Source organism: Rhinoraja longicauda, chromosome 7 (assembly GCF_053455715.1).
Source record: "Rhinoraja longicauda isolate Sanriku21f chromosome 7, sRhiLon1.1, whole genome shotgun sequence".
In the NCBI taxonomy this organism is placed as follows: domain Eukaryota; kingdom Metazoa; phylum Chordata; class Chondrichthyes; order Rajiformes; family Arhynchobatidae; genus Rhinoraja; species Rhinoraja longicauda.
In genome coordinates, this window is record NC_135959.1 from 15,745,962 (window position 1) to 15,770,708 (window position 24,747).

The 24,747-nt window shown below is 46.1% G+C and overlaps 1 protein-coding gene and 1 pseudogene across 1 annotated transcript in view; both read right to left on the bottom strand.

Moving 5' to 3' along the window:
* arhgef17 (Rho guanine nucleotide exchange factor (GEF) 17) overlaps nucleotides 1-24,747 on the bottom strand; it is a 358,033-nt gene that overhangs the window by 9,026 nt on the left and 324,260 nt on the right. Inside the window, exons 13-20 of the mRNA XM_078402165.1 lie at nucleotides 22,819-23,012; nucleotides 21,199-21,464; nucleotides 18,817-19,063; nucleotides 17,265-17,351; nucleotides 14,439-14,506; nucleotides 11,585-11,733; nucleotides 10,756-10,930; nucleotides 1,662-1,928 (exon numbers count right to left, since the gene is read on the bottom strand). Coding sequence (XP_078258291.1) covers nucleotides 1,662-1,928; nucleotides 10,756-10,930; nucleotides 11,585-11,733; nucleotides 14,439-14,506; nucleotides 17,265-17,351; nucleotides 18,817-19,063; nucleotides 21,199-21,464; nucleotides 22,819-23,012 — 1,453 coding nt within the window. The remainder of the gene's footprint in view (nucleotides 1-1,661; nucleotides 1,929-10,755; nucleotides 10,931-11,584; nucleotides 11,734-14,438; nucleotides 14,507-17,264; nucleotides 17,352-18,816; nucleotides 19,064-21,198; nucleotides 21,465-22,818; nucleotides 23,013-24,747) is intronic.
* On the bottom strand, nucleotides 4,614-7,058 carry LOC144595399 (cardiolipin synthase (CMP-forming) pseudogene; annotated as a pseudogene).

Consider the following 24,747-nt stretch of genomic DNA (forward strand, 5'->3'; position numbering starts at 1 on the left):
ATTCTTCAGTATACGAAACCGCTAATTTGAATATCAACCGCAAACTTACTAACTTTATTACTTAATATCCACATCCAAATCGTTAATATACATAACAAACTACAGTGGACCCAGCACTGTCCACTGTAGCACACCACCCGTTACAGACTTCCAGTCTGAAGAACAATCCTCTACCATCACCTTCTGCCTCATCCCATTTATTGACTATAGCTCCACCAACAGCATAATTCCAACCAAATTCACCTCCAAACTCCTGAACCATGGAGTCAACACCCCCCTCTGAAACTGGATCCTCAACCTCCTGACTGTAGAATATAATCAGGAAGGATTGGTGACCAAACAGCCTCCACAATTATTCAAAACACTGGTGCCCTGCAAAGCTGTGTTCTCAGTCCCTTACTATACTCCATGTACACTCACGACCACGCAGCCAAATTATGCTCCAACTCTATTTATAAGTTTGCGGATGTTCCATTACGGTGGGCTGGATCTCGAACAATGACGGGACAGAGTACAGGAAGGAGATAAAGAACTTAGTAGCATGGTGTCAAACAGTAACCTCTCTCTTAATTTCAGTAAAGCAGGTAGTCATTGACTTCAGGGTGTGGGGTAGAGTACATTACCCTGTTGGCATCTATAGTACTGAAGTTGAGATGGTCGAGAGCTTCAGGTTCCTGGCTGTAAATATCACCAACAGTTTGTCCTGGTCAATCCATGCTGCCCGCTACCGTCAAGAAAGCACATTAACACCTCTACTACCTCTTACATTTGCCATGTCTCCAATGACACTTACCAATTTCAACTGATGCAGCATAGAAAGCATCCTATCTAGAAGCATCCCTCCTTGGTTTGGCAACTGCTCTCTCGAAGACCTCAGGAAACTGCAGACGTTTGGATGCAGCCCGGTTGATCACGAAAACCAGCCTACCCCCATCGATCCCCCATCTGCACAACACGCTGCCTCAGGAAAGCAGCCAACATAATCAAGAAGCAATCACATCCTGGTCAATCTCTCTTCTCCCCTTTTCCACCAGGCAGAATATAGAAAACTTTGAAAGCACGTACCACCAGATTCAAGAACAGCTTCTTCCCCGCTGGCATCAGACTCTTGAACGGACGTCTCCTATGCTCAGGATGTATTCACAATCACCCAATCTACTTTGTTGCAGACCCTCCACTTTTCTTTTTTTGTGCACTTACTCTACATGGTAACTCCATATTCTGCACTCTATTTTATTTTTATTTTTGCATGAGGGTTTAATTGTATGGTATAATTTGCCTGGATAGCACAAGAAACAATGTTTTTATAGTTTGATGATAGAGATTTCACCGATCTCGGAATATAGTTCATGGCATGAGAACACAAGCAAATGAGAACCTGCCCTTCCGTTCAATATAATCATGGCTGATCTCTCTGGGCCTCAACACCTCTTCTGTGCTATTTCCTTTTTATCATCAATTCTCAGATCCTTAAAAAAAATCATCTATCTCCATTTCAAGTACGTCCAATGGGTTAGTGGCCACAAACATCTGGGGCAGAGATGCTTCAGGAATGGAAAGTTGTAGGCAGTGAATAAGAACAAAAAAACAAAGAAAGTGCAGTTTATCCACAGCCCTAATACTTGGGCAACGACCTTAAAAAAAAAACTCCATATACTTGCCTGGCTCTCTTGCTGGTGGGAAAGTCAGATCAAAGATCTCGGGGAGTTCAATGGACGTGAGGAATCGAACATGTCCCGTGTGTCCGTGAGCCGATCCCATGGGCGTTAAAGGTATCCTGAGCGACGTGGTGTTGGCAGTGACATGGGGAATGGATAGAGTTAACACCACACCAGCACTGGTCCCAATCCAGAGAAGGTCTTTACAGGCAAGGAGGGCAGTAATTCGTAAACAGGCAGCTTTGTGCTGTCGAATAATGGCATCAGAACCTGTTGGAGAGAGGATGTGCTTTGAAAAAATACAAATTACCATGCAAGAGGTTTGGTGCACTGAGGTAAAGCTGAAATTTCCCAATACATAAAATACCAATCCTACATTATCTAGAAAGCATGCATAGCTTTGCACTCTGTATTCTTCCTCTCTGCAATTTGCTAATAGATAAATAAATAGGAAGTTGCGTGGCAACCATTTAAAATATACTGTTAATATTTCATGAACTTCTGACGTTGCAAATTCCCAAATACAGGACAAGGTGACGTCATCGCCCCGCGCCCCATGTGACCTCGCCCATCCAGCGGCCACGTGCTCCCGCTCCACCAGTTTTTTTCTTCGGATTTGTAAACTTTTATTATTAAATTCGTATCATTAGTAGGAAAAGAATCCATATATATCTACATTGTAGTGAGTCCAAACGAGCGATATTATCCAAAGACTTTATGGTCGATAAAACCCGTGACAAACGCAACGCACTTACTTTTGGACACTCACTAACTTCGCTCACTAATCTAATCTCTAACCCCAGTTTGGCGCCAGACACTCAAATACCTCACGCTCCCGCACCACGTGATCCGTAAACCAATCCGAGGGTTCTAGACTACCTGGCCAATCCGTATGTCCCTACATGACTCCCCCCAGAACCCTCGAAACCATACCTCACAGGCGCCCGGACCTCCCTCCCGGAACGCGTACGGAGGGGGGAAACCAACCAACGTGACAGGAGGCGGGGAGGGCGCCGCCGCTAGAGGCGATGGAGGGGCCACGGGAGAGGAGGGTGTAGGTGACGGAGAGCGCTTGATCGGCAACGGCGGCCCGGGCCCAACCATAGGCGGCGGGGGGCCGAGAGGTGGCAAACAGGGCGCCGCTGGCAGGACCAGTGGGGCGGCAACAGGCCTGCCCAGGCGCGGAGGCTGAGCCACCGACACGGGGAGGTCCTGGTCCAAATGGGCCGGCTTCAGCCGGGTACCGAAACGACCTCCTGGCGATTTCCCACCTGCAAGGTGAAGGTGACAGCCCCTCTTTTAAGCACCTGGAACGGGCCCTGGTAAACCGGCCGAAGAGGGGGGCGGTGGGAATCTTTCCGAAGGAACACGTAATCGCAGTCCCGCAAGTCCGACGGGACGTGGACTGCCGTGCTTCCGTGCCTGGAGGTCGGGACTGGAGCCAGAGAACCCACCCGCGCCCGGAGGCAACCAAAAACCGACGTGACGGGCGGCAGCAAGGCGGGAGCGGAAGGGAGAATGTCACCCGGCACCCGCAGAGACGAGCTCGGCCGAGGATGTGCCCAGCTCAGCCTTTGGGGCCGTACGAATGCCGAGGAGGACCCAAGGCAGCTGGTCAGCCCAATCGTGGCTGGTCAGGCGAGCACAGAGGGACGCCTTCAGCTGCCGATGGAAGCGCTCAACCATCCCGTTGAACTGGGGATGATAGGCGGTGGTCTGCTGTATGCGAGACCCATACAGCTGTGCCAGCGCGGCCCAGAGGGACGAGGTGAACTGGGCCCCCCGATCCGTGGTGATGATAGCCGGGACGCCGAAACGGGCCACCCAATGCAACGCCAGGGCCCGTGCACAGGAGGCCGCCGAGGTGTCCGACAACAGGAGCGCCTCCGGCCAACGTGTAAACCGATCCACCACCGTCAGCAGATGAGTATACCCCTAGAATAGGGCAATGGACCCACCAAATCCACGTGGATGTGGAAAAAACGGACGGGGGGAACCTCGAATGTCTGGTATGGGGGCTGGACATGGCGATGAACTTTGGAGGTCTGGCACGGAATGCAGGCACGTGCTCAGGCTGCCACCTGCTTCCGCAGGCCGTGCCAGACAAACCGGGCGGCCACCATGGCTGAAGTCGCCCTGATGGACGGATGTGCCAGGCCATGAATGGCCTCAAAAACCTTACGCCGCAGGGCGGCAGGCACCACCGGGCGAGGGCGTGGAAGGGAAACGTCACACCACAACTTGGTACCTGTGGGGCCACACGCCACCTGTTCCAGACGCAGTCCCAAGGCTGTGGCGGCGTACACCGCGGCAGTTCCTTCCAGGCGCTGAGCCTCCGCTAGCTCCTGGAAATCCACCTGTCCGCCTACCACGGCTACGGAGGGAATGGCCGGCCGGGACAGGGCATCAGCAACAGCATTAAGCCTACCCGCAATATGACGGACATTGGTGGTAAACTCCGAAATCAGGGTGAGGTGCCGCTGCTGGCGAGCCGACCACGGATCAGAAACCTTAGCAAAAGCGAATGTCAGAGGTTTGTGATCCGTGTAGGCCACAAAAGAACGTCCCTCCAAAAAATAACGGAAGTGGCGGACCGCTAAATAGAGGGCCAGGAGCTCCCTATCAAACGCACTATATTTGAGCTCGGCTCGCGAGAGCTGCCGGCTGAAAAACGCCAGGGGCTGCCAGCGACCTTCGACCTGCTGCTCCAAAACCTACGTTCGAGGTCACCAATGTAGTGAGTCCAAACGAGCGATATTATCCAAAGACTTTATTGTCGATAAAACCCGTGACAAACGCAACGCATTTACTTTTGGACACTCACTAACTTCGCTCGCTAATCTAATCTCTAACCCCAGTTTGGCGCCAGACACTCAAATACCTCACGCTCCCGCACCACGTGATCCGTAAACCAATCCGAGGGTTCTAGACTACCTGGCCAATCCGTATGTCCCTACAACATTATATTAATCAATGTCTTTTCTGCATAAAAATCAAGATCCATTTCCTGCTTTGCTCAGACTGATTCCAGACCCCATTGTCAGCAATGCAATTTGGTTTACTTTGCCCGGTTCAGAACTTGCACAGTATTTTTGCCGTGGTCAGGGATGTGACGTACCATAAAGTATGAAGGAACACACTGTCCACAAACTGGAAAACTGGAGCTGCTAGTGATGCAGCCACTCGTACAAGTTGAACTGCAGTGTTCACCTTGCTGGTAAAAGTCGGTTTCAATTGGGCAGTAGCATAACACGGGTTGATATATTTGCTTAGTGTTCTTGGTGCTGGAACCGTTTGGTATCTAATATAGAAACCCGCTGCAACCAAAATGACATCTCGCATAAGAACCATAACAGTGAGAGGAGCTGGAATAAGCTCAACACACGTGAGACTGACATACAGAACACTGATCAGAATTTTGTCTGCTAATGGGTCCAGGGCACTCCCCAAAGCCGATTTCTGTTTCGTCCAGCTTCGTGCAATGTAGCCATCCGACAGATCAGTAATGCCCACCAAGGTATAAAGACCAAGGGCTAGATTGAATTCTTCTTCTACTATGAGGTAACCCAAGTATGGGGACAAGCCAATCCTTGCCATACAGAATAAGTTTGGAATTGTTCATGGATTTTCATACAGCTCTGGAGACCCAGCGCCAGCCGCCGCTCTCTCCTCACCCTCCTCCGTGGCCCTCGGCCACTTGTCTCTTGGGGGTGGGTTTGCCAGTTCCGTAGCGGTGGGAGAGCCAGGCCTGGTGCTGGGGTAAGCTGCCGGAGCCTGGGCCTGGACATGTACGGGTAACCGTAAGGCTGAGGTGAGCCATGGGGAAAGGCGGCAGCAGCGGCGATTAGGTCGGGCGTTGTTGGAGGTGGCCGTAGACCTGGGCCTGGCGCTGGGCCTGCCTTTGGCTCCTCCGTCCCCCCTCCTCTCCCCAGCCAGCTCAGCGCCTTCTCCACGCCGCCCGGTGGGAGAGCCACCGCCGTCTACCCGCCGCACTGAACATCCCCGCTCCGGGACGGGACAGGACTCTTCCCCCACCCCCACTCCACCAATGACCTGGGCCGGGAGAGGGGTCGCCATGCAACCTCCGTTAGGCGGCATCTGGGCCTACAGCGCCCCCCGGGCCTAATACGGGACAAGGGCGGTCCCGTACGGGCAAGCCAATTTAGCCCAAAATACAGGATGTCCCGGTTAATACAGGACAATTGGCAACCCTAGTTGCAAGTGCTGCTTTCAATCTAATGAGTTGCTGTTTAATAGTTTAAAAATAGCTCTTATTCCATTGGGGGGAGGAAAATCCCCATGGAATAGGAGCCTTATTTTTGCATTAGTTTAGTTTAGAGATGCAGCATGGAAACACAGGGCCTTCGGCTCACTGAGTTTGCTCTGAACAGCGATCCATGCACACCTATACTATCCTACACACACTAGGGACAATTTTATATTTATACCGCCAAATAACCTATAAACCTGTATGTCTTTGGAGTGTGGGAGAAAACTGGAGATCCTGGAGAATATCCTCATAGGTCACGGGGAGAACGTATAAACTCTGTAGAGATAACACCCGTACTCAGGATCTCTGGCGCTGTAAGGCAGCAACTCTACCGTTGCGCCACCGTGTCGCCCTGTGCCACCGTGCCATCTCTCCTTTCTCTCCAAAGCCAAGTTACCTGCTTGGCTATAGCTGTTACAGCAGTGTAGCAGGGAACTCAGGGCCAGGCCGTTTCTACATCTTGATCCGAGGATAAACTGGTGTTGGAGGACAGAGGGGAAACAAGTTGTGGTGGGCAGCAACTGTGGATTCTGCTCAGGGAATCACTGGATTTTATTAAAGCAGGTTTTGAATCAAAATAAGTGGTCTCACTCTGAAAATATGTAGATAAAAGTCTCTTGGCAGGGTTTTCCAATCTTAGCAAGATACACAAACCACGGTGAGCACTGAGTTGATGTCCAGTAAGTCTTGCTTGTCAGTTGCGCCAAGCTATGAGCAGATAGGCATCAAAAAAGGTAAGCGGTCTTTCCAAATTAAATAGAACAAAAATGTCCATATAAAGGATTTAATAAAAAAATCTAAACAAAAACTTTCAGTTGAATTACTGCTCAGATATGTTGGCCTCAGATTTATTGCTATTCTGAAGCACATCCCAGGGACGGATTAACATAGTAGCATTTGCTACAGGCTCCGCGCATTCGAGGGCCCCGTGCAAAATGCTTGAAATCGGCATCCCACTGAGGGATGCTGTGTTGTGCTCTCCGCTCCCCAACAGCCGCGGTTAGAATGTGTGGCCGACGTCGCGGTTAGAATGTTTTGGCGGCGGGGCTGTGCGGACCAATGGGAAGCTGGTGCGTCACCGCACAACCGCACTTGTTCCCCTGAATCCTCCGCTGCTCATTCTTCCGCATGCCTCCCGCCTGTTCTTTCCCTACCCTTCGCTCCCTCCCTCTCCTTGTTCGGGCCTTCGCTCTCTCTTCACTCCTGCGGTCTTCTCTCTCTCCCCACTCCTCCGGCTCTCTCCTTCTCCCCACTCCACTGGGCGTGTCTCTTCCCAATCCCCCTTCCCTCTCGCCTTCCAGACTTTTGTCCCTCCAAATAGCTACTGTTCCTGTCCTCTTCCGCCAACCAGCTCCCCCCCTTTATTTCCAGTTTTCTGTCCCCCTCTCCCTCCTCTTCTCCATCCCACTTATCAAAACGTATGAGATTATTAAGGGGTTGGACACGTTAGAGGCAGGAAACATGTTCCCAATGTTGGGGGAGTCCAGAACAAGGGGCCACAGTTTAAGAATAAGGGGTAGGCCATTTAGAACTGAGATGAGGAAAAACCTTTTCAGTCAGAGAGTTGTGAATCTGTGGAATTCTCTGCCTCAGAAGGCAGTGGTGGCCAATTCTCTGAATGCATTCAAGAGAGAGCTAGATAGAGCTCTTAAGGATAGCGGAGTCAGGAGGTATGGGGAGAAGGCAGGAACGGGGTACTGATTGAGAATGATCAGCCATGATCACATTGAATGGCGGTGCTGGCTCGAAGGGCCGAATGGCCTCCTCCTGCACCTATTGTCTATTGTCATTCTCCCCCTGCGCATCTTCAAAACGCTCTCCCCGTTTACTCCGAACATCTTTCTCCTATACCTCCCTCCATGCCCCCCCCCCCCCCCCCCCTCCTCTGGCCTTTACTTTCCATTTCTCTGGGCACTTTCCCTCACACATTTGGCCTTTTCTCCGCCCCTACCCGTCCGCACCTCTCTCTCTCTCTCTCTACCTTACTGGCCCATACTCCCAAAATCCTGCGGCTCCCTCTCACCCATCCCAAAAGCTCGGGCCCTCTTTCTCACCAATCCTCCGGCCTACACTCCTCACTTCCCGGGCCCTGTCTCCGCCTCCACTCTTCTACCACCTCCTCTACCCACACCTTGCATGCCTCTCAGCATCCACTGCTCCAGCACTCCCTACCCCTACTCCGTCCCTCTCACCCCTATACCTCAAGTCCCGCCTCTATTCACTCCTCCGGCCCTACCTTTTCCACATTCCTCCGACCCTCCCTGTCTCTACTTCTCTGGCATCCTTGGCTCTCACTCCTCAGGCCCTCTTCTCGCATTCCTCCCTCATTCTCCCCACGGTGGCGCAGCGGTACAGTTGCTGGCTTACAGCTCTTGCAGCACCGGAGACCCGGATTCCATCCCAACCACGGGTGCTGTCTGTACGGAGTTTGTACGTTCTCCCCGTGACCACGTGGGTTTTTTCTGGGATTTTCGGTTTCCTCCCGCACTCCAAAGACATACAGGTTTATAGGTTAATTGGCTTGGTGTATGTGTAAAATTGTCCCGAGTGTGTGCAGTGCGGACTGTGGGCCGAAGGGCCTGTTTTTGCGCTGTATCTCTAAACTAAACCCCTCCATCACACACTCTCTGAGAGTCCCGTATTAGGCCCGTGGGCCGCTGTAGGCCCCGACACTGTAGGCCCGGACAGTGTAGATTAATGGAACTCGTTAACGTTAACGAAGTTTGGGGAGTGGGGCCAAGTGTGTTCGGGGAGCGGGGCCGACTGTGTTTGGGGAGCGTGGCCGAGTGTGTTCGGTGAGCGGAGCAGAGTGTGTTCGGGGAGCAGGGCCGAGTGTTCGCTGAACGGAAGTTGCAATCCACCTCCCGGCCCGGGCGGCCGTCATTGGCGGAGCGGGAGCATGTGGCCTCTGGCTGGGTGAGGTCACGTGGGGTGCAGGCGGTGACATCACCTGGTCCCGTTTTTCAGGCCCCTTTATAACATATGCTACGGGCCCCGCACTAGCTTAATCTGGCCCTGGCGCCTCCTAACCATCAATTCTGTCAAACAATGGTGGCACGGTGGCGCAGAGGTAGAGTTGCTGCCTTACAGTGCCAGAGACCCGGGTTCCATCCTGATGAATGGTGCAGTCTATATGGAGTTTGTATGTTCTCCCTGTGACCTGTGTGGGTTTTCTCCGGGATCTCCGGTTTCCTCCCACGCCCCAAAGACGTACAGGTTGTAGGCTGATTGGCTTGGTAAAATTATAAATTGCCCCTAGTGTGTGTGGGATAGTGTTAGTGGGCGGGGACCGTTGGTCGGCACGGACTTGGTGGGCCGAAGGGCCTGTTTCCACTCTGATTCTCTAAACTAAACTAACAAAAGACAGAGCTGGCACAAAGCACAGAGTGAAGGCACACAGCCTCAAACACTGTTGTCCATTCATTGCGCAGAAGCCCATCACCTGGAAATAGATACTGAAGTTACAGTGATGCTGTTTCTGGTTTATTTTCGTCCTCCGCTCTTTTCTGACTGTACGTGTGTGTGATGGCTGTGATTTTACTGTACGTGTGTGTTGACAACACATTCTGCAACAAAGAACGACTTCTGCATTTCTTTGCATCCAAACTCAGAAATCAAAAGGTTGCTGCCAGCAGGGATGAAGGTAACAAATGATTTACTGTTACAATTCTTTTGCTAAAATTGCTGATTTAACTGATTTACACTGATTTTCTCAACCACTTTTCGACTGATAGTTTGGAAGGCCTGTACTGCTTTGCCTTCACCCCTGGCTTTTGGACACTACGTTTGGCCTGAAGCTGGATTCAGCTTTGGAGTGGGAAGTTATGGGCATTACCACTTATGAAGGACCAAAGAATAGATCGACTGGGCTTATATTCACTGGAATTTAGAAGGATAAGAGGGGATCTTATAGAACCATATAAAATTCTTAAGGGATTGGATAGGCTAGATGCAGGAAAAATGTTCCCGATGTTGGGGGAGTCCAGAACCAGGGGCCCCATTTTAAGAATAAGAATAAGAATAAGAATAAGACTGAGATGAGGAAAAACTTTTTCACCCAGAGTTGTGAATCTATGGAATTCTCTGCCACAGAAGGCAGTGAAGGCTAATTCAGCGGATGTTTTTAAGAGAGAGTTAAATATAGCTCTTCAGGCTAACGGAATCAAGGGATATGGGGAGAAAGCAGGAACGGGGTACTGATTTTGGATGATCAGCCACGATCATATTGAATGGCGGTGCTGACTCGAAGGGCCGCATGGCCTACTCCTGCACCTATTTTCTATGTTTCTAAACCAAATTGGAGAAGGTGTAGGAAGAGCATCAATCTTGACTTGATCAGATGGGATAAGCTGGGAGAGACTGAGGTTAGTATTGGTTAAGTGATGCTACAAGAAAGGTAACATCGTTGGAGACAGGAACAGAATAATTTTTTCAGCTTAATAACCTATCATCAAAGCAAGTAATTAATCTGACTGTTTACCTCTCCATAGACAGGCCTGATCTGTTGAAAATTTCCACCCTTTTGTTTTCAAACTTTCGGCCCATCGAGTCTACTTCGCCATCCAATCATGGCTGATCTGTTTTTTTCCTCTCAATCCCATTCCCTTACCTTCTCCCCATACTAATCAAGAATCTGCCAATCTCTGCTTTAAAAATGCCCAATGAATAGGCCTCCAGGGCGTCTGTCGTGACGAATTCCACAGAATCAGAGAGACTGCTGGAATTTAATCCAAGGTGAAGACTAATTCATACCTCCCATCCATTCCGTTCACTTCAGCTGTATTAAGGAACATGAGCAATGTACCAATGTGAAACACATCCTCCTACCTGCGAGCATTTTGTGGACTGCAGGCGCAACGTCGACCTCGGCCAGGTTTTCGTAGGTGCCTGCATGGTACAGCTTGACCTGAGCGCTGCTCTGCATTGCAATCCAAACCCCTAGGCTGGAGCTCACCATACTTGTCACACACCGGCTGCTGTCCTGGCCGATCTGAATCATGTGCTGTCAAGAAAGGTAGAGACAGAGGAAACGTCAGCACTGCAGATTCCTCAACAGCAGACAGCTCGCTTCCAGGAGTCTGAAGAGGTTTCCATTTAGTTTATCGTCACGTGTACCTCGGTACAGTGGAAAGCTTTCTCGACCTGAAACGTCACCTACCCATGTTCTCCGAAGACAAACACAAAAGGCTGGAGTAACTCAGCAGGTCAGGCAGCATCTCTGGAGAAAACGAACAGGTGACGTTTCGGGTCGTGACTCTTCTTCAGACGCTGTAGATCTCTGAAGATGCTGCCTGACCTGTTGAATTACTCCAGCACTTTATCCTTTCAATTAATTTTTATAATTTAATTTTTATAATTTTTTATTTCTGAAACTCAGATTTTCCAATCTTGCAAAGCCTAGTATAGGGATAAAGTAACAGATGCAGCAGTCTGACGAAGGATCTCAACCCGCAACGTCATCCATTCCTTCTCTCCAGAGATGCTGCTTGTCCCGCTGAGTTACTCCAGCATTGTGTGTCTAACAGATGCATTAGGTCAGCATGGCTCTGCTGGCTGGTATTAACTGTGATGGTGGTTTACTGGCTGAGTTGCCAAGACTACACCTTCCTACTGCACTGCGCTGTGGGGCCTACACTCGCATGTGCTGCACACTCACCTCCTGGCAAAGCGTGGCTGTGTTGATGACAAGGATTCGGTTCTGGCAGCCGCACCACAGCTTCCCTGCCACCTGCACCATTTTGGTGACGGGATTCCCTGGCGATCCCAAGCACAGCATGTGTGCGTTCTGCGGATCCCAAAAACTTCCTGTGCGGGGAGAAAGTGCAAGACAAACAATACAAAATGCATGGTGTCAAAGGCGTAGATTTAAAAAATAAAACATTAAGATTTGTTTTGACAAGCAGAGGAAGCATTTAATCATTCCAGCTTCTAATCAACTTTCCATTGCTCACTATCTTTATGAACAGAAAGATCTAAAGGCCCTACTGAGTGATTGAGGAAATTAAGTGACTCCTTTGGCTGTTTGTGTCGAAGGTTGCAGTTTAATATGCATTGATGTGTCCAGTCCATCTGCTTTCAAAAAGAGCCAAGATTCTGACAGCAGGAAACCACTATCAAGATTTTGGAAATCCCACAAAGTCTTTTTTGAATTAAGTTCCTGAGATGACAACTTTGTCTTTACAGAAATGTAGACACATGGTAACAAGATAAAAGGGATTTTTTTTTTTTAAACCACTTTGGTAAAGATTCAATTAGATGTTTTTGCACCGCAGATTTAAGGACTGACTGCTAACAGATAAAATTCCTTTACTAATGAAATCAGCATCAAGGGCAGAGTGTCACTAAGAGGAGGTTGCCCTGACATTGAGCAAAAGTGTAAAGTGGGAGCGTCAGGCCTAACCCTAATGCACGTTTGAAAGGAATATCAGAGAGTTACAAAGTGGTGTATCCGTCATCCCTTCAATTACACCAGCCCGCAAAATCAACCTTAGTTTCGTCAAATTAGTCGGGTGGAAAGACAGGCTTGGTTAGCCTCCATGGACTGATGGTTGGTGGGTAATCTTCTGCATACTATGAAGCAGCTGGTTTAATGCTGGCAGTGTTTTAGTAACACAGCGGGAGTCAAGATGTTGCCATCTAGTGGGCCTTGTTTGAAAATGTGCTTGTCTGCATTCCTGAGGGGATAGAATTTGACAAAATTGCCGCAACACATCCCACACTCAAAGGTGCTTCCAACACACATACCCAGGGTCACGCAAATGAGTATCCAGAGCTGCATTCCACAGGCTGATTGTTGCATATGGATAAACCTCAGGGTATGAGAAAATAACAATTTAGCTTCTTAGTTCTTTAGACTCTAGATATACAGCGTAGAAACAGGCTCTTCGGCCCACCGAGTCCATGCCAACCAGCAATAACCCACACATTAGCACTATCCTACACACGGGCAAATTACAGAAGCCAATCAACCTACAACCCTGTATGTCTTTGGAGTGTGGGAGGAAACTGGAGCACCCGTAAAAACCCCACACAAGGACACAGACAGCACCCGCAGTCAGGATCGAACCTGGGTCTCCAGTGTTGTAAGGCAGCAACTCTACTGCTGCGCCACTGTGCCGCTCTCCACAGTTCCTTGTACTTGTTTTGTAAATGGGAGGTACTTTGAGAGAGTTACTGAGAGGGTTAGGAGGTTGGAAAATTTTAGAATGTAGAACAAAACAGCATAAGAACAGGCTCTTCGGTACACAATGTCTGTGCCATACATGATGCAAAGACCAGGTGCGCCTGTCTACCTGTATAAGGATTAACAATCCAACAAGTCAGTCAAAGTCAAAGTCAAAGTCAATTTTATTGTCAATCCTCAGCCAGTTTACACAGACAGAAAATCGAAATACCGTTTCCCACAATCCCGAGGAACAAAGTGCATAAAACTAAGTTAAAATTAAAAAGGCACAGCAAACAACAATCAACATAAAATATAAAATATAGTCACTTCAAATGCGTTAAAAAAAAAATTAATTTAAATTAAAATTAAAAAAAATTAGAGGATTTCACATCAATATTTCTTTTTTTTAAATTTTTTTTATTTTATTTTATTTTTTTTATTATATATCTTTTTATTGGAGATAGGTACATCTTTACAGTCATACATTTTTTAATTGATAATATTGTCAATTATTATTATATTGTCTCCAATACCAATACCTTTTGCCCCTTTTTTTTTATTTTTTAAACTAAATAGAACTAAAGAAATAGATGAAGTAAGAAAAGAAAAGAGAGAGAAGAAAAATAAAAACAAAAACAAACAAAACAAAAAAAATTAAAAAATTAATAAGGATAAGGAAAAAGTTAGTTAAAGAAGAATGGAAAAATTTATTAAAATAACAAAAACTTCATTCGAGATATATTCGTACATTTCAAAGTATAGCATTTCATCCATTCTTTAGTCCGAGTGCTAGTCAGGTTCCTGTGCTGAACTATTCTGACCCTTTAAGTAATCAATAAAAGGAGACCATGTTCCAATGAATAATTCCTGTTTGTCCAACAGGAAAAATCTGATTCTTTCCACGTTTAAGGTCTCCGTCATTTCTATAATCCACATTTTGATTGTGGGGGCCGTAGGTCCTTTCCAAAATTTTAGAATTAATTTTTTTCCTGTTATTAAACTATAATCAATAAAGTTTCTTTGTGTTGTTCTAAATGTTTGATTTGATTCTAATATTCCAAGTATAATTAATTTTGGATCTGGGTCCAATTGTGTGCTGGTTACTTTAGATATTATACTAAAAATATTTACCCAGAATTTTTTAATTTTTATACAGTTTGCAAACCCACATCAATATTTCTGTGTAACATAGATCTTTAACATGATCAAGGAGAGACAAGCGAAAATATTGATCACACCAATGGTTCTTCCAAACAATTCTCTCATAGATTTTGTTTTAGTGAAGGAATAAGATCATGTTCAATTTGTGATTATACAATTTAACGAAATCAGCTCGAGGACTAACCTGCATCTCTTTGATAGACCATCAGCTCGCCATTGGCTAGTGAGACAAAAACCTTGTTGTCGAGGTATCTGTGAGGGATGGAAAGGAAGTAGAGTTAAAAGATAAAAGGGTTAACCACAATGTTTTTAATCAAACCAAGAATACTCAAGTCCCACTGCCCACTTGGGCTATTTAGAGAACACTGATTTTAAACACCTCTCAATTCTCACGTACAATATTAGTAGCAGCAGCAGCAGCATTCATCATTGCAGGATACAGACCATGATATTTGTTGCTCTACCGTTGCATACACTGAACAAGTACATGGAAATTGTTTTATTACAATGGCAGGCATCAAGAAAATATTGTGTAGGAAGGAACTGCAGATACTGGTGTAAACTGAAGATAGACACAAAAAGCTGGAGTAACTCAGCCCGAAAAGTCACCCATTCCTTCTCTCCAGAGATGCTGCCTGCCCCGCTGTGTTACTCCAGCTTTTCATGTCTATCAAGAAAATATAGGTGATTAGAGGATTTAAATGTGTATATTTTTGGTATTGGTATAGTTTCATTATTGTCACGTGGACCGAGAAACAGTGAAAAGCCTTTGTTTAAGAAAATAACTGCAGATGCTGGTACAAATCGAAGGTATTTATTCACAAAGTGCTGGAGTAACTCAGCAGGTCGGGCAGCATCTCGGGAGAGAAGGAATGGGTGACGTTTCGGGTCGATGCTGCCCGACCTGCTGAGTTACTCCAGCACTTTGTGAATAAAAAGCCTTTTGTTTGCCTGCTATCTAATTAACTTAGATAATACTACACATGAATACAGTCAAGCCATGCACAGATACAGCTGGTAGAGCAAAGAGAAAAAAATCTAAATTTAACCTTTTTACTGAGTAAAGAGATTATAATTTTTAGTGGGTGTATGCCATTATTCAAAGCTTGAGGACTTTGTGAAAAATTACACATACAATTATATTTGTGACTTTCTAAACCACCCACCAGAATTCCCTTCCCCGTCATTTCTGGTTCCTTTGTGCTAAAGCTTGTCTTGGAAAATCACTGAGCAAGGAGTGACCGGAGTTATTCATAAAATGGGGACTGCTGTCATTCTAATGGAGGATGCGATTTCAGTCAAGTGAAACCAACCAGAAGGCAATGTGAACACTAGGCTGGATATGGCACACAATACATGATCAAAATACTTTGCACCAGGTAACATATTTACAGATATCTGAATCCGATTATCCTCATGCATATATCGGTACTGCTGACCAAATACTGATACATAATTTTCTTAGTAAACCATTGTCAGTTACACTTTGACAAATACAACTGAATTATCAATGTTGATTAAATGACCATAAGACCATAACACTTAGGAGCAAAATTAGGCCATTCAGCCCATCAAGTCCACTCCGCCATTCAATCATGGCTGATGTCTTTTCCCCCTCTCAACTGCATTCTCTTGCTTTCTACCCTTAGTAATCAAGAACCTGTCAATCTCTGCTTTAAAAATACCCAATGTGGCAATAACTTCCTCAGATTGATCAGCCTCTGGCTAAAGACATTCCTCCTTATTTCCATTCTGAAGATACGTCCTTTTATTCTCACGTGGTGCCCTCTTGTTCTAGACTCTCCCATTACTGAAAACATCCTTTCCACATCCATTCTATCAAGGCCTGGGAGGCCTAGATATGGGAGGGATGGAGATGAAAATGGTCAGATGATCTTTTTGCACTCACTTCAAACATCTGCAGTGTTGATGCTTGAGCTTGACTATGTAGGTGCAATGCGATTGGTTTCAAACTGGTCAACAGCAAGAGTGCCCCAACCAACGTAAAACCCATAATGACAGAGAACATGTTTTTCTGCTTCGCTCCCATAATTTGACAACCAAGCTACTGTTCAGGCAGGTTGACACAAAATCAAAAAAGGTAGACAGATAAACCAGCATCTGCAGTTCTTTCCTACACATCCTGTTCAGGCATTCCGAGTTCTGGCTGGTCATCCATTGACATGAAATTCTTACGTTCATAAGACATAGGAACAGAATTAGGCCGCTCGGCCCATTGAGTCTTCGCAGCCAATCGATCAGGGCAGATCTATTTTTCCCTCTCAACCCCATTCTCCTGCCTTCTCACTGTCACTCCATTCTCCTGCCCCCTCCCCCTCAATTCAAATCCCACTATATAGCTAGGGAATTTTCTTATAATTTGAAGAAGGTGGCACAGTGGTGCAGGGGCAGAGTTGCTGCATTACAGCGCAAGAGACCCAGGTTCAATCCTGACTATGGGTGATTTCTGTACAGAGTTTGTGCTTTCTCCACGTGACTGCGTGGGTTTTATCTGGGTGTTCCGGTTTCCTTCCACATTTCAAAGATGTGCAGGTTTGTGGGTTCATTGGCTTCTGAAAATTGGAATAGAACTAGTGTACGGTGCTGGATCGAAGGGCCAAATGGCCTCCTCCTGCACCTATTTTCTATGTTTCTATGTACGGGAGATTGCTGGTCGGCGCGGACTTGATGGGCCGAATGACCTGTTTCCATGCTGTATCTTTAAAACTAAAATTAAGTCTCATAATCATGACTACTGAATTACCTAGGCTCCCCAACACTCTTTCAGAGAAATAAATCTAGTACCCTTACCTAGACTGCATTATGTGTCCCTGCACACCCACCATTGTAGTGGCTTCCTAATTGTCTCCTCAGTTCAGGAGTAATTAGGAATGGCCAATATTAATGTTGTCCATTGTTATGCCACTGCCATCAGGACATTGCCAATGACGTCCAGACCTCGTAAAGGTGTGGGCTGAGAGTAAATGGAAAACATTGTCTCTGCACTTACAGGATGCACATGACTGCTGCTGAATGCTGCATCTTCATGCTGTTCTTACGGTTGCGGATGTTATCAGATGACTGATACACATGAATGCTGAAAGAGAAAGGGTTTGTATCAGTATGGTGACCAAACCAACAAGCTCGCAGACAGCTGCAGATAGTGCGTACATCAATCCTGCTTCATCCCGCACCCATTTCACGAGTTACTTTAGTGCCAAAAATCACACACCCAGTGCCATTCCTAGAATGAGTAGGAAGGAACTTGCAGATGCTGGTTTACACCAAAGATAGACACAAAATGCTGGAGTAACTCAGCGGGTCAGGCAGCATCTATGGAGAAAAGGAATAGGTGATGTTTCAGGTCGAGATCCTTCTTCGGACTAAGAGTCAGGGGAGAGGAAATCTAGAGATACGAAAAGGTATAGAACAGTTACAGGTATGAAAAGGTACAGAAAAGGAGATGGCCATTTTTCCAGTGCCTGCTCGCTTTCCCGACTCCACTGGTTCTGTGACCCTCTCCCACCCATTGTTGATGTTCATTTCCGACTTCCGTGCCGTGTGACTCTATAACCCAATAATGACAATTTATATTGTTCCAGATAAGAATCCCTTTGACCGGCATCATTACACCATGTTGAATTCAATTACTTCAGCGGCACCCTTTAGGCACTTAGATCCACAGGTTATTTGTCAACTGTGATGGGCCATCTTGGGCGGTATGGATAGGTTCATCCGCCTTCACCTCCCCCCCCCCCGTTCTACCCTCTACTTTCAGTCTGAAGAATGGTCCCGACCCGAGACGTCACCTATCCTTTTCCTCCAGAGATGCTGAGTTACTCCAGCACTTTGTGCCTTTTTTTGGAATAAACCAGCATCTGCAGTTCTTTGCTTTTACAACACCAGACACTTCTCTGGTTTACGGCGCTTAATGCCACTTCCCACTGCTCACTATCACTGGACATCAACCTTCCTTGGGATCCACTTTCATATCTGCTTCTCTATTTCTCTGCTTCTCATCCATCGTTTGTCAGATACACATACAACTGCAGCACAGGAACAGACACTTCAGCTCACAATGCCTGTGCCAAACATAATGGCCTGATAAGCTAATCTCATCTGCCTACACATGATCTATAGTCCTCAATTTATATCCATGTGGCTATCTAAAAAGCTCTTCAATGCCACTATCATAAACTGCTCCCACCCCCACGCCCAGCACTGTGTTCCAGGCACTCACCACCCAGGGTGTAAAAGCACTTGCTCTGCGCCCTTCCTGTAAGCTTTGTCCTTCTCCCCTTAACGTTAGTTAGAATTTGCTGTGTGACAAACTATTATCTGTAATTAGAAGTAATAACCTTTTCCATAGAATCATGAGCGAAGGCTAAATCTCAGGGAAATCTTCCTTGCATCACTCGGGAAATACTGGTGCAGAATCAGCTGGGGAGGCCTGAGCTTTGCTCTCTCAGTTCAGCATGGCCTGGAATGTAACAGACTCCATTCTCTTCCTTTGCCGTGAGTTTGCCTCAGTGGCTTCTCCAAATGAAAGGGGCATCACTTACCAGCCATCTTCCGTCCCTAGCCACATTGAGCTTTGGTTGGCTTCAGGATCAATACTCAGAAGTTCCTCCAGGCTGGCTCTGGTGAATGAGCCGCGGCTGGAGCGCCTCATGGCGCGGCCATCCATCGGACTGTCCCTGTTCCTCGTCTGGCAGAGTGTGCTGGGGTTGGCAACAAAATCAGATTCTGCCTCCTCTTCCGAACTCGTTGTTTCCGTTGCAAAATCCTTTGAGCTCGACATCTCTTCATCTGCAGAACAAAACAACAAGTTCATAAGTTATAGGAGCAGAATTAGGCCATTCGGCCCATCAAGTCCACTCCGCCATTCAATTATGGCTGATCTATCTTTCCCTCTCAACGCCATTCTCCTGCCTTCTCCCCATAACCCCGACACCCGTACTAATCAAGAATCTATCGCTCTCCATCTTAAAAAATAGCCATTGATGGTCTCCACTGTCTTCTGTGGCAATTATTTCCACATTCACCACCCACTGACTAAGAAATTCCTCCTCGTCTCCTTTCTAAAGGTACAACCTTTTAATCTGAGGCTATGGCCTCAGGTCCTAGACTCTCCAACTAGTGGAAACATCCTCTCCACATCCAGTCTACTATGAACCGACTACTAATGACTAACATCCAATACTATGAACCATTGCTCTGAGCCATGAAGAATACTATGAATAAGAATGTGAACTCGACCCCATTGCAGACAATGAACTTTGTCTATGGAACACGTGTGCTACAATGCTGAGAACTATATTCTGCAGCTTTCTCTTTGTTCCATCCATTGTAGTTGTATTTAACATGATTGTGTTTATGTATAGTATTATTGGATTGGATTATTTTAATGGATAGCATGCTAAGCAAAGTTTTCACTGTACCTCGGTACACGTAACAATAATAAATGTAAAACAACAGGATGTGTTACGGTGAGGTAGAAAGAGTTGGTTCATCGACATTTTCGTCTTTTATTGATTTTTTATTGTTATGTAAACTTGTTGCAATTCCAACATTACCATTGTGATCACATTTTAAAAGATTTCAATCATTCAGAAAGTCAATTTCTGATTAGGATTTTAAACTTCCTATAAAATGAATTACTTTCTTTCATTGTTCCTTAATTGAGCTAATATTTCCATGAAAGTGTAGTTTAGTTTAGTTTAGAGATGTAGCGGGGATACAGGCCTTTGGCCCACTGAATCTTCACCGACCAGTGATCCCCGCACATTAACACTGTCGTACATACACTAGGGACAATTTTATATTTATACCAAGCCAATGAACTGACAAGCCTGTACGCCTTTGGAGTGTGGGAGGAAACCAAAGATCTCGGAGAAAACCCCTGCGGTCATGAGGAGAACGTACAAAATCTGTGCAGACAGCACCTGTAGTCAGGATCGATTGTGGGTCTATAGTGCTGTAAGCAGCAACTCTACCCCGCGCCACTGTTCCCAAAGATTATGTTGGATTTTTGAAACACATCACGTATTAATATTTTCCCGCTAGTTTTTGAATATTACAATATTATTCCAATATTACTTTGTCATTTCACCACCATTCAGGTTTTGATCTTTGCTGTTTGGTTCCCTGAGAATTCGCCACACTGTAAATCAATTAACACCAAGAGAGTTGATTGGTGACGCTGTTAACTAGTTTTTCATGTGGTTACACAAGTGGAGAACAAGTATTTCCTCTGTTAGATTGGACAGAAACAGATCCATCATTTTCACCACATACCACGGTAGTACTCCCTAGTATTTGGGTTATTAGTTTATTTTGGGCCCAACGGGTCCACTTGGTCTAGTGACCTTCTTAACCTATGCTATCCAAATGTTTTTTCAATGTTGTGATAGTACCTGCCTCAACTACCTCCTCTGGCAGCTTGTTCCATATACCTACCACCCTTTGTGTAAAAAAGTTGCCCGAGATTCCTATTAAATCTTGATACCCTCACCTTAAACCTATGTCATCTGGTTCTTGATTCCCCTACTCCGGATAAAGGATTCTTTGCATTTAACTTATCTAGTCCTTTCATAATCTTATACAACTCCTCAAGATCATTCCTCATCCTCCTGCGCTCCAAGGAATAGAGTCCTCGCCTGCTCAACCTCTCCCTGTAGCTCAGGCCCACCAGTCCTGGCGACATCCTTGCAAATCTTCTCTGAACCCTTTCCAGCTTGACAACACCCTGCTTGGAAAATACCTGGAGTTTAAGGCTGGAGGTGACAATCGGGGTAATGTTGAGGAAGGCTGTGCGTGAGCCAGACATTGTCCATTGTATCATCCCAATTAGGAACAAGTGAACACGCAAGGAGAAAAAAAAAAATGGAGAGTGGCAGGAAATGAAAGCAGCAGGAAATAGGAATGCTTCAAACTATACTCACTTCCTGTACTGGAGGAGATGGTGGACCTGCTGGCCTGACTCCTCAACGTGCCTGATGGGCTTGGAGAGGATTCATCATCTTCGGTGTCATCGCTGTCAAAGGGGTTCAGGCTTCTCGTCCCGCTCTCCGTCAACTCCCCCAGCAACTGAGCCGAGTTTGAGATGGAGATGACGAGAGGTTGCTGGGACGTGTTCTCCTCCACGGCCACTGCCGTGGTTCGGTGCTGGTGTAAACAGGAAGGACTCAGGACCAACTCCGATCTGTCTCTGAGAAGATAAAAGTGCAGAGGGAGAAAAGAATCACCACTCATTCTCTCTGGAGACACAAGAGACTGCAGATGATGGAAAACTGGAGCAACAAACTATTTGCTGGAGGTATTCAGCGGGTCACGCAGCATCCGTGGATGGAAATGGACAGATGACATTTCGCGTTGGCACCCTTCATCCGATTTCAATCTCTCGAGATTAAATTATAAGGCGTGGTGATTTTGCACAGATTTGTCAATTAGTGTTAACCCCAAAGAATATATATTGGTATCTCAAGTGCTTCATGAAGGCCACATGCAAGGCTTGAGAATGTTGAATTGCACTGATCGTAAAGACCATGGGAATGTGGGATATGAACGAAAACAGGGATCTTATCAATATCTAAAGGAAAGAAGGAACTCTGCCTCAAAAAGAGTGGTCCAGGATTTGTAGGTCTAATTTTCTCTCTGGGTAAATTTAATGACTTAAATGCCAACAATTACTCCACTTGGCAGAAAATAAATCCATCAAACACAGTGGCACGGCTGGTCGACCTGCTGCCTCACAGCACAGAGATCCAGGTGCTTTCTGTGTGAAGTTTGCACACTCTCCCTGTGACCGCTTGGGTTTCCTTCAGGTGCTCTGGTTTTCTCCTACATCCCAAAGACGTGTGGGTTTGTAGGTTAATTGGCCACTGTAAAATTATCTCTAGTGTGTAGGGAATGGATGAGAAATTGGAGTAACATAGAGCTTGTGATACCAGGTGATCAATGATCAGCACGGACTTGGTGGGCCGAAGGGTTTGTTTCCATTCTGCATCTCTAAACTATTGGTCTGTTTATCGGATAACATCATTTTCAAGAATTGCTATAATGTTCCAGAAGGTAAACTTGACCCAAAATAAATGATTTAACAAGCAAATTATTGACATTTATGGGCAGTTAACCTTTTCTCTATTCCATTGTTTATCTATATGAGCACTTTATGAAGGAGAGGAATGAAAATGACTTTAAAAAAAATACAGTTTTTAGGGAATTTACAAAAATAAACCCACTTCTTCATTAATTAATAAACTGCGTGTTTTCGATTTGAGGAAACGATCCTTAGATTGCAGATAGCAAACGGCTCAGCAGATATTTGTGAACCAAACAGTGTTAATGACAATAACGCCTTCGGGGCATATTTGATTTTCCAACATTCCATGGCTAAGAGACAATATATCTTCATTTGAATGCTTAACAAGCCTGGCCAGTTTTCACGATAGTGCAAAATAAATTTTGTTGGGATTTAAAACCGTCTACTTGTGGCAGTACACTTAGTTACAATACAGAGGTGGATTAAAATGTATTGAAGGGCAGTGTGCACAAATCCCCACCTGGTGGTGCCACTAAGACCTGGCACTGAGGCGATGCAGATGATCCTTGCCGAACAGACCGCAATGCAGGCTTCCACTGTGGGGACTGGTTTGATGCTGAGCAAGCAGACCTGCCCAACATACCCGTCGCTATTGCAGACCCAAACCTCATGGCCATTGTCAGGTCCGCCGTGGCTAGGAGATGCACAAGAGAACTGAAAACAACACAATATTGTCAGTCAGCATCTTAACCATTTCACCCTGTGGTTGGTTGAAGTCTTGCTGAATAAACAATGGATTTTCTTTCTTAGTCAAAGGATTAGTCAATAAATACATAAATCAGAGAGTTTATCATTTTGTCAGAAATAATCTGCCAAAATATATAACTTTGGCGGCAAGAACAGGAAAGCAGAGTATTACCTGAATGGTGACCGATTGGGAGAAGGGGAGATGCAACGTGACCTGGGTGTCATGGTGCACCAGTCATTGAAAGCAAGCGTGCAGGTGCAGCAGGCAGTGAAGAAAGCGAATGGTATGTTGGCATTCATAGCAAGAGGATTTGAGTTTAGGAGCAGGGAGGTTCTGCTGCAGTTGTACAGGGCCTTGGTGAGACCGCACCTGGAGTATTGTGTGCAGTTTTGGTCTCCTAACCTGAGGAAAGACGTTCTTGCCTTAGAGGGAGTACAGAGAAGGTTCACCAGATTGATCCCTGGGATGGCGGGACTTTCATATGAGGAAAGACTGGATAGACTGGGCTTGTACTCACTGGAATTTAGAAGACTGAGGGGGGATCTTATAGAAACATATAAAATTCTTAAGGGGTTGGAGAGGCTAGATGCGGGAAGATTGTTCCTGATGTTGGGGGAGTCCAGAACCAGGAGTCACAGCTTAAGGATAAGGGGGAAGTCTTTTAGGACCGAGATGAGAAAACATTTCTTCACACAGAGAGTGGTGAGTCTGTGGAATTCTCTGCCACAGAAGGTAGTTGAGGCCAGTTCATTGGCTATATTTAAGAGGGAGTTAGATGTGGCCCTTGTGGCTAAAGGGATCAGGGGGTATGGAGAGAAGGCAGGTACAGGTTACTGAGCTGGATGATCAGCCATGATCATATTGAATGGCGGTGCAGGCTCGAAGGGCCGAATGGCCTACTCCTGCACCCATTTTCTATGTTTCTATGTTTCTATGTTTAGAGATACATCAGAAATATCTGTCAAAATATCTAATGAATTTAGAGATACAGCATGGAAACAGGCCCTTGTCCACCGACCCCGCGCCGACCAGCACACACTGGGGACAATTTCACAACTTACCGAAACCAATGAACCTCCAAACCTGTACGTTTTTGGAGTATAGGAGGAAAATGGAGCACCAGGAGAAAACCCACGTGGTCACAGGGAGAATGTACAAACACTGTTCACACAGCATCCATAGTCAGGATTGAACCCGGTTCTCTGGAGCTTTAAGTCAACAACTCTGTGCCACTGTGCCTACCTACACTGACACTCTTTTCACCTTTCAATTCCCCATTAACCAACTCAAGCAAATTAACTCACTTTATGGATAAATATAAAAGGCAAAGTTTAATTCAGTCCTCCCAGGGAGTTGAGGGGACTGTAAGATAGAATAGATTGCCGGCTCACAAAGAAATAAGTAGGTGGGAATGCAATTGATGATTACTCTATGGGAGATGGCATGGACCCGATGGGCTGAATGGCTTCCTATGTTATAGGAAGTAACAAGGTACTTTAGTGGATAGTTTCAGTTTGTCTGGGTCCACTGGATACGTTTCTGAGATTGAGGGCAGGAAAGATGCAGGAGGAAGCAATTATCCTTGCCAATATATCATATCAGTCAGCAACATAAGGAACAGCAACCGTAGAGGCAACTATAAATTCACAGATTCCACTCATTACAGAATGGACAAGAAACATGTAACAAATGATGCCTTCC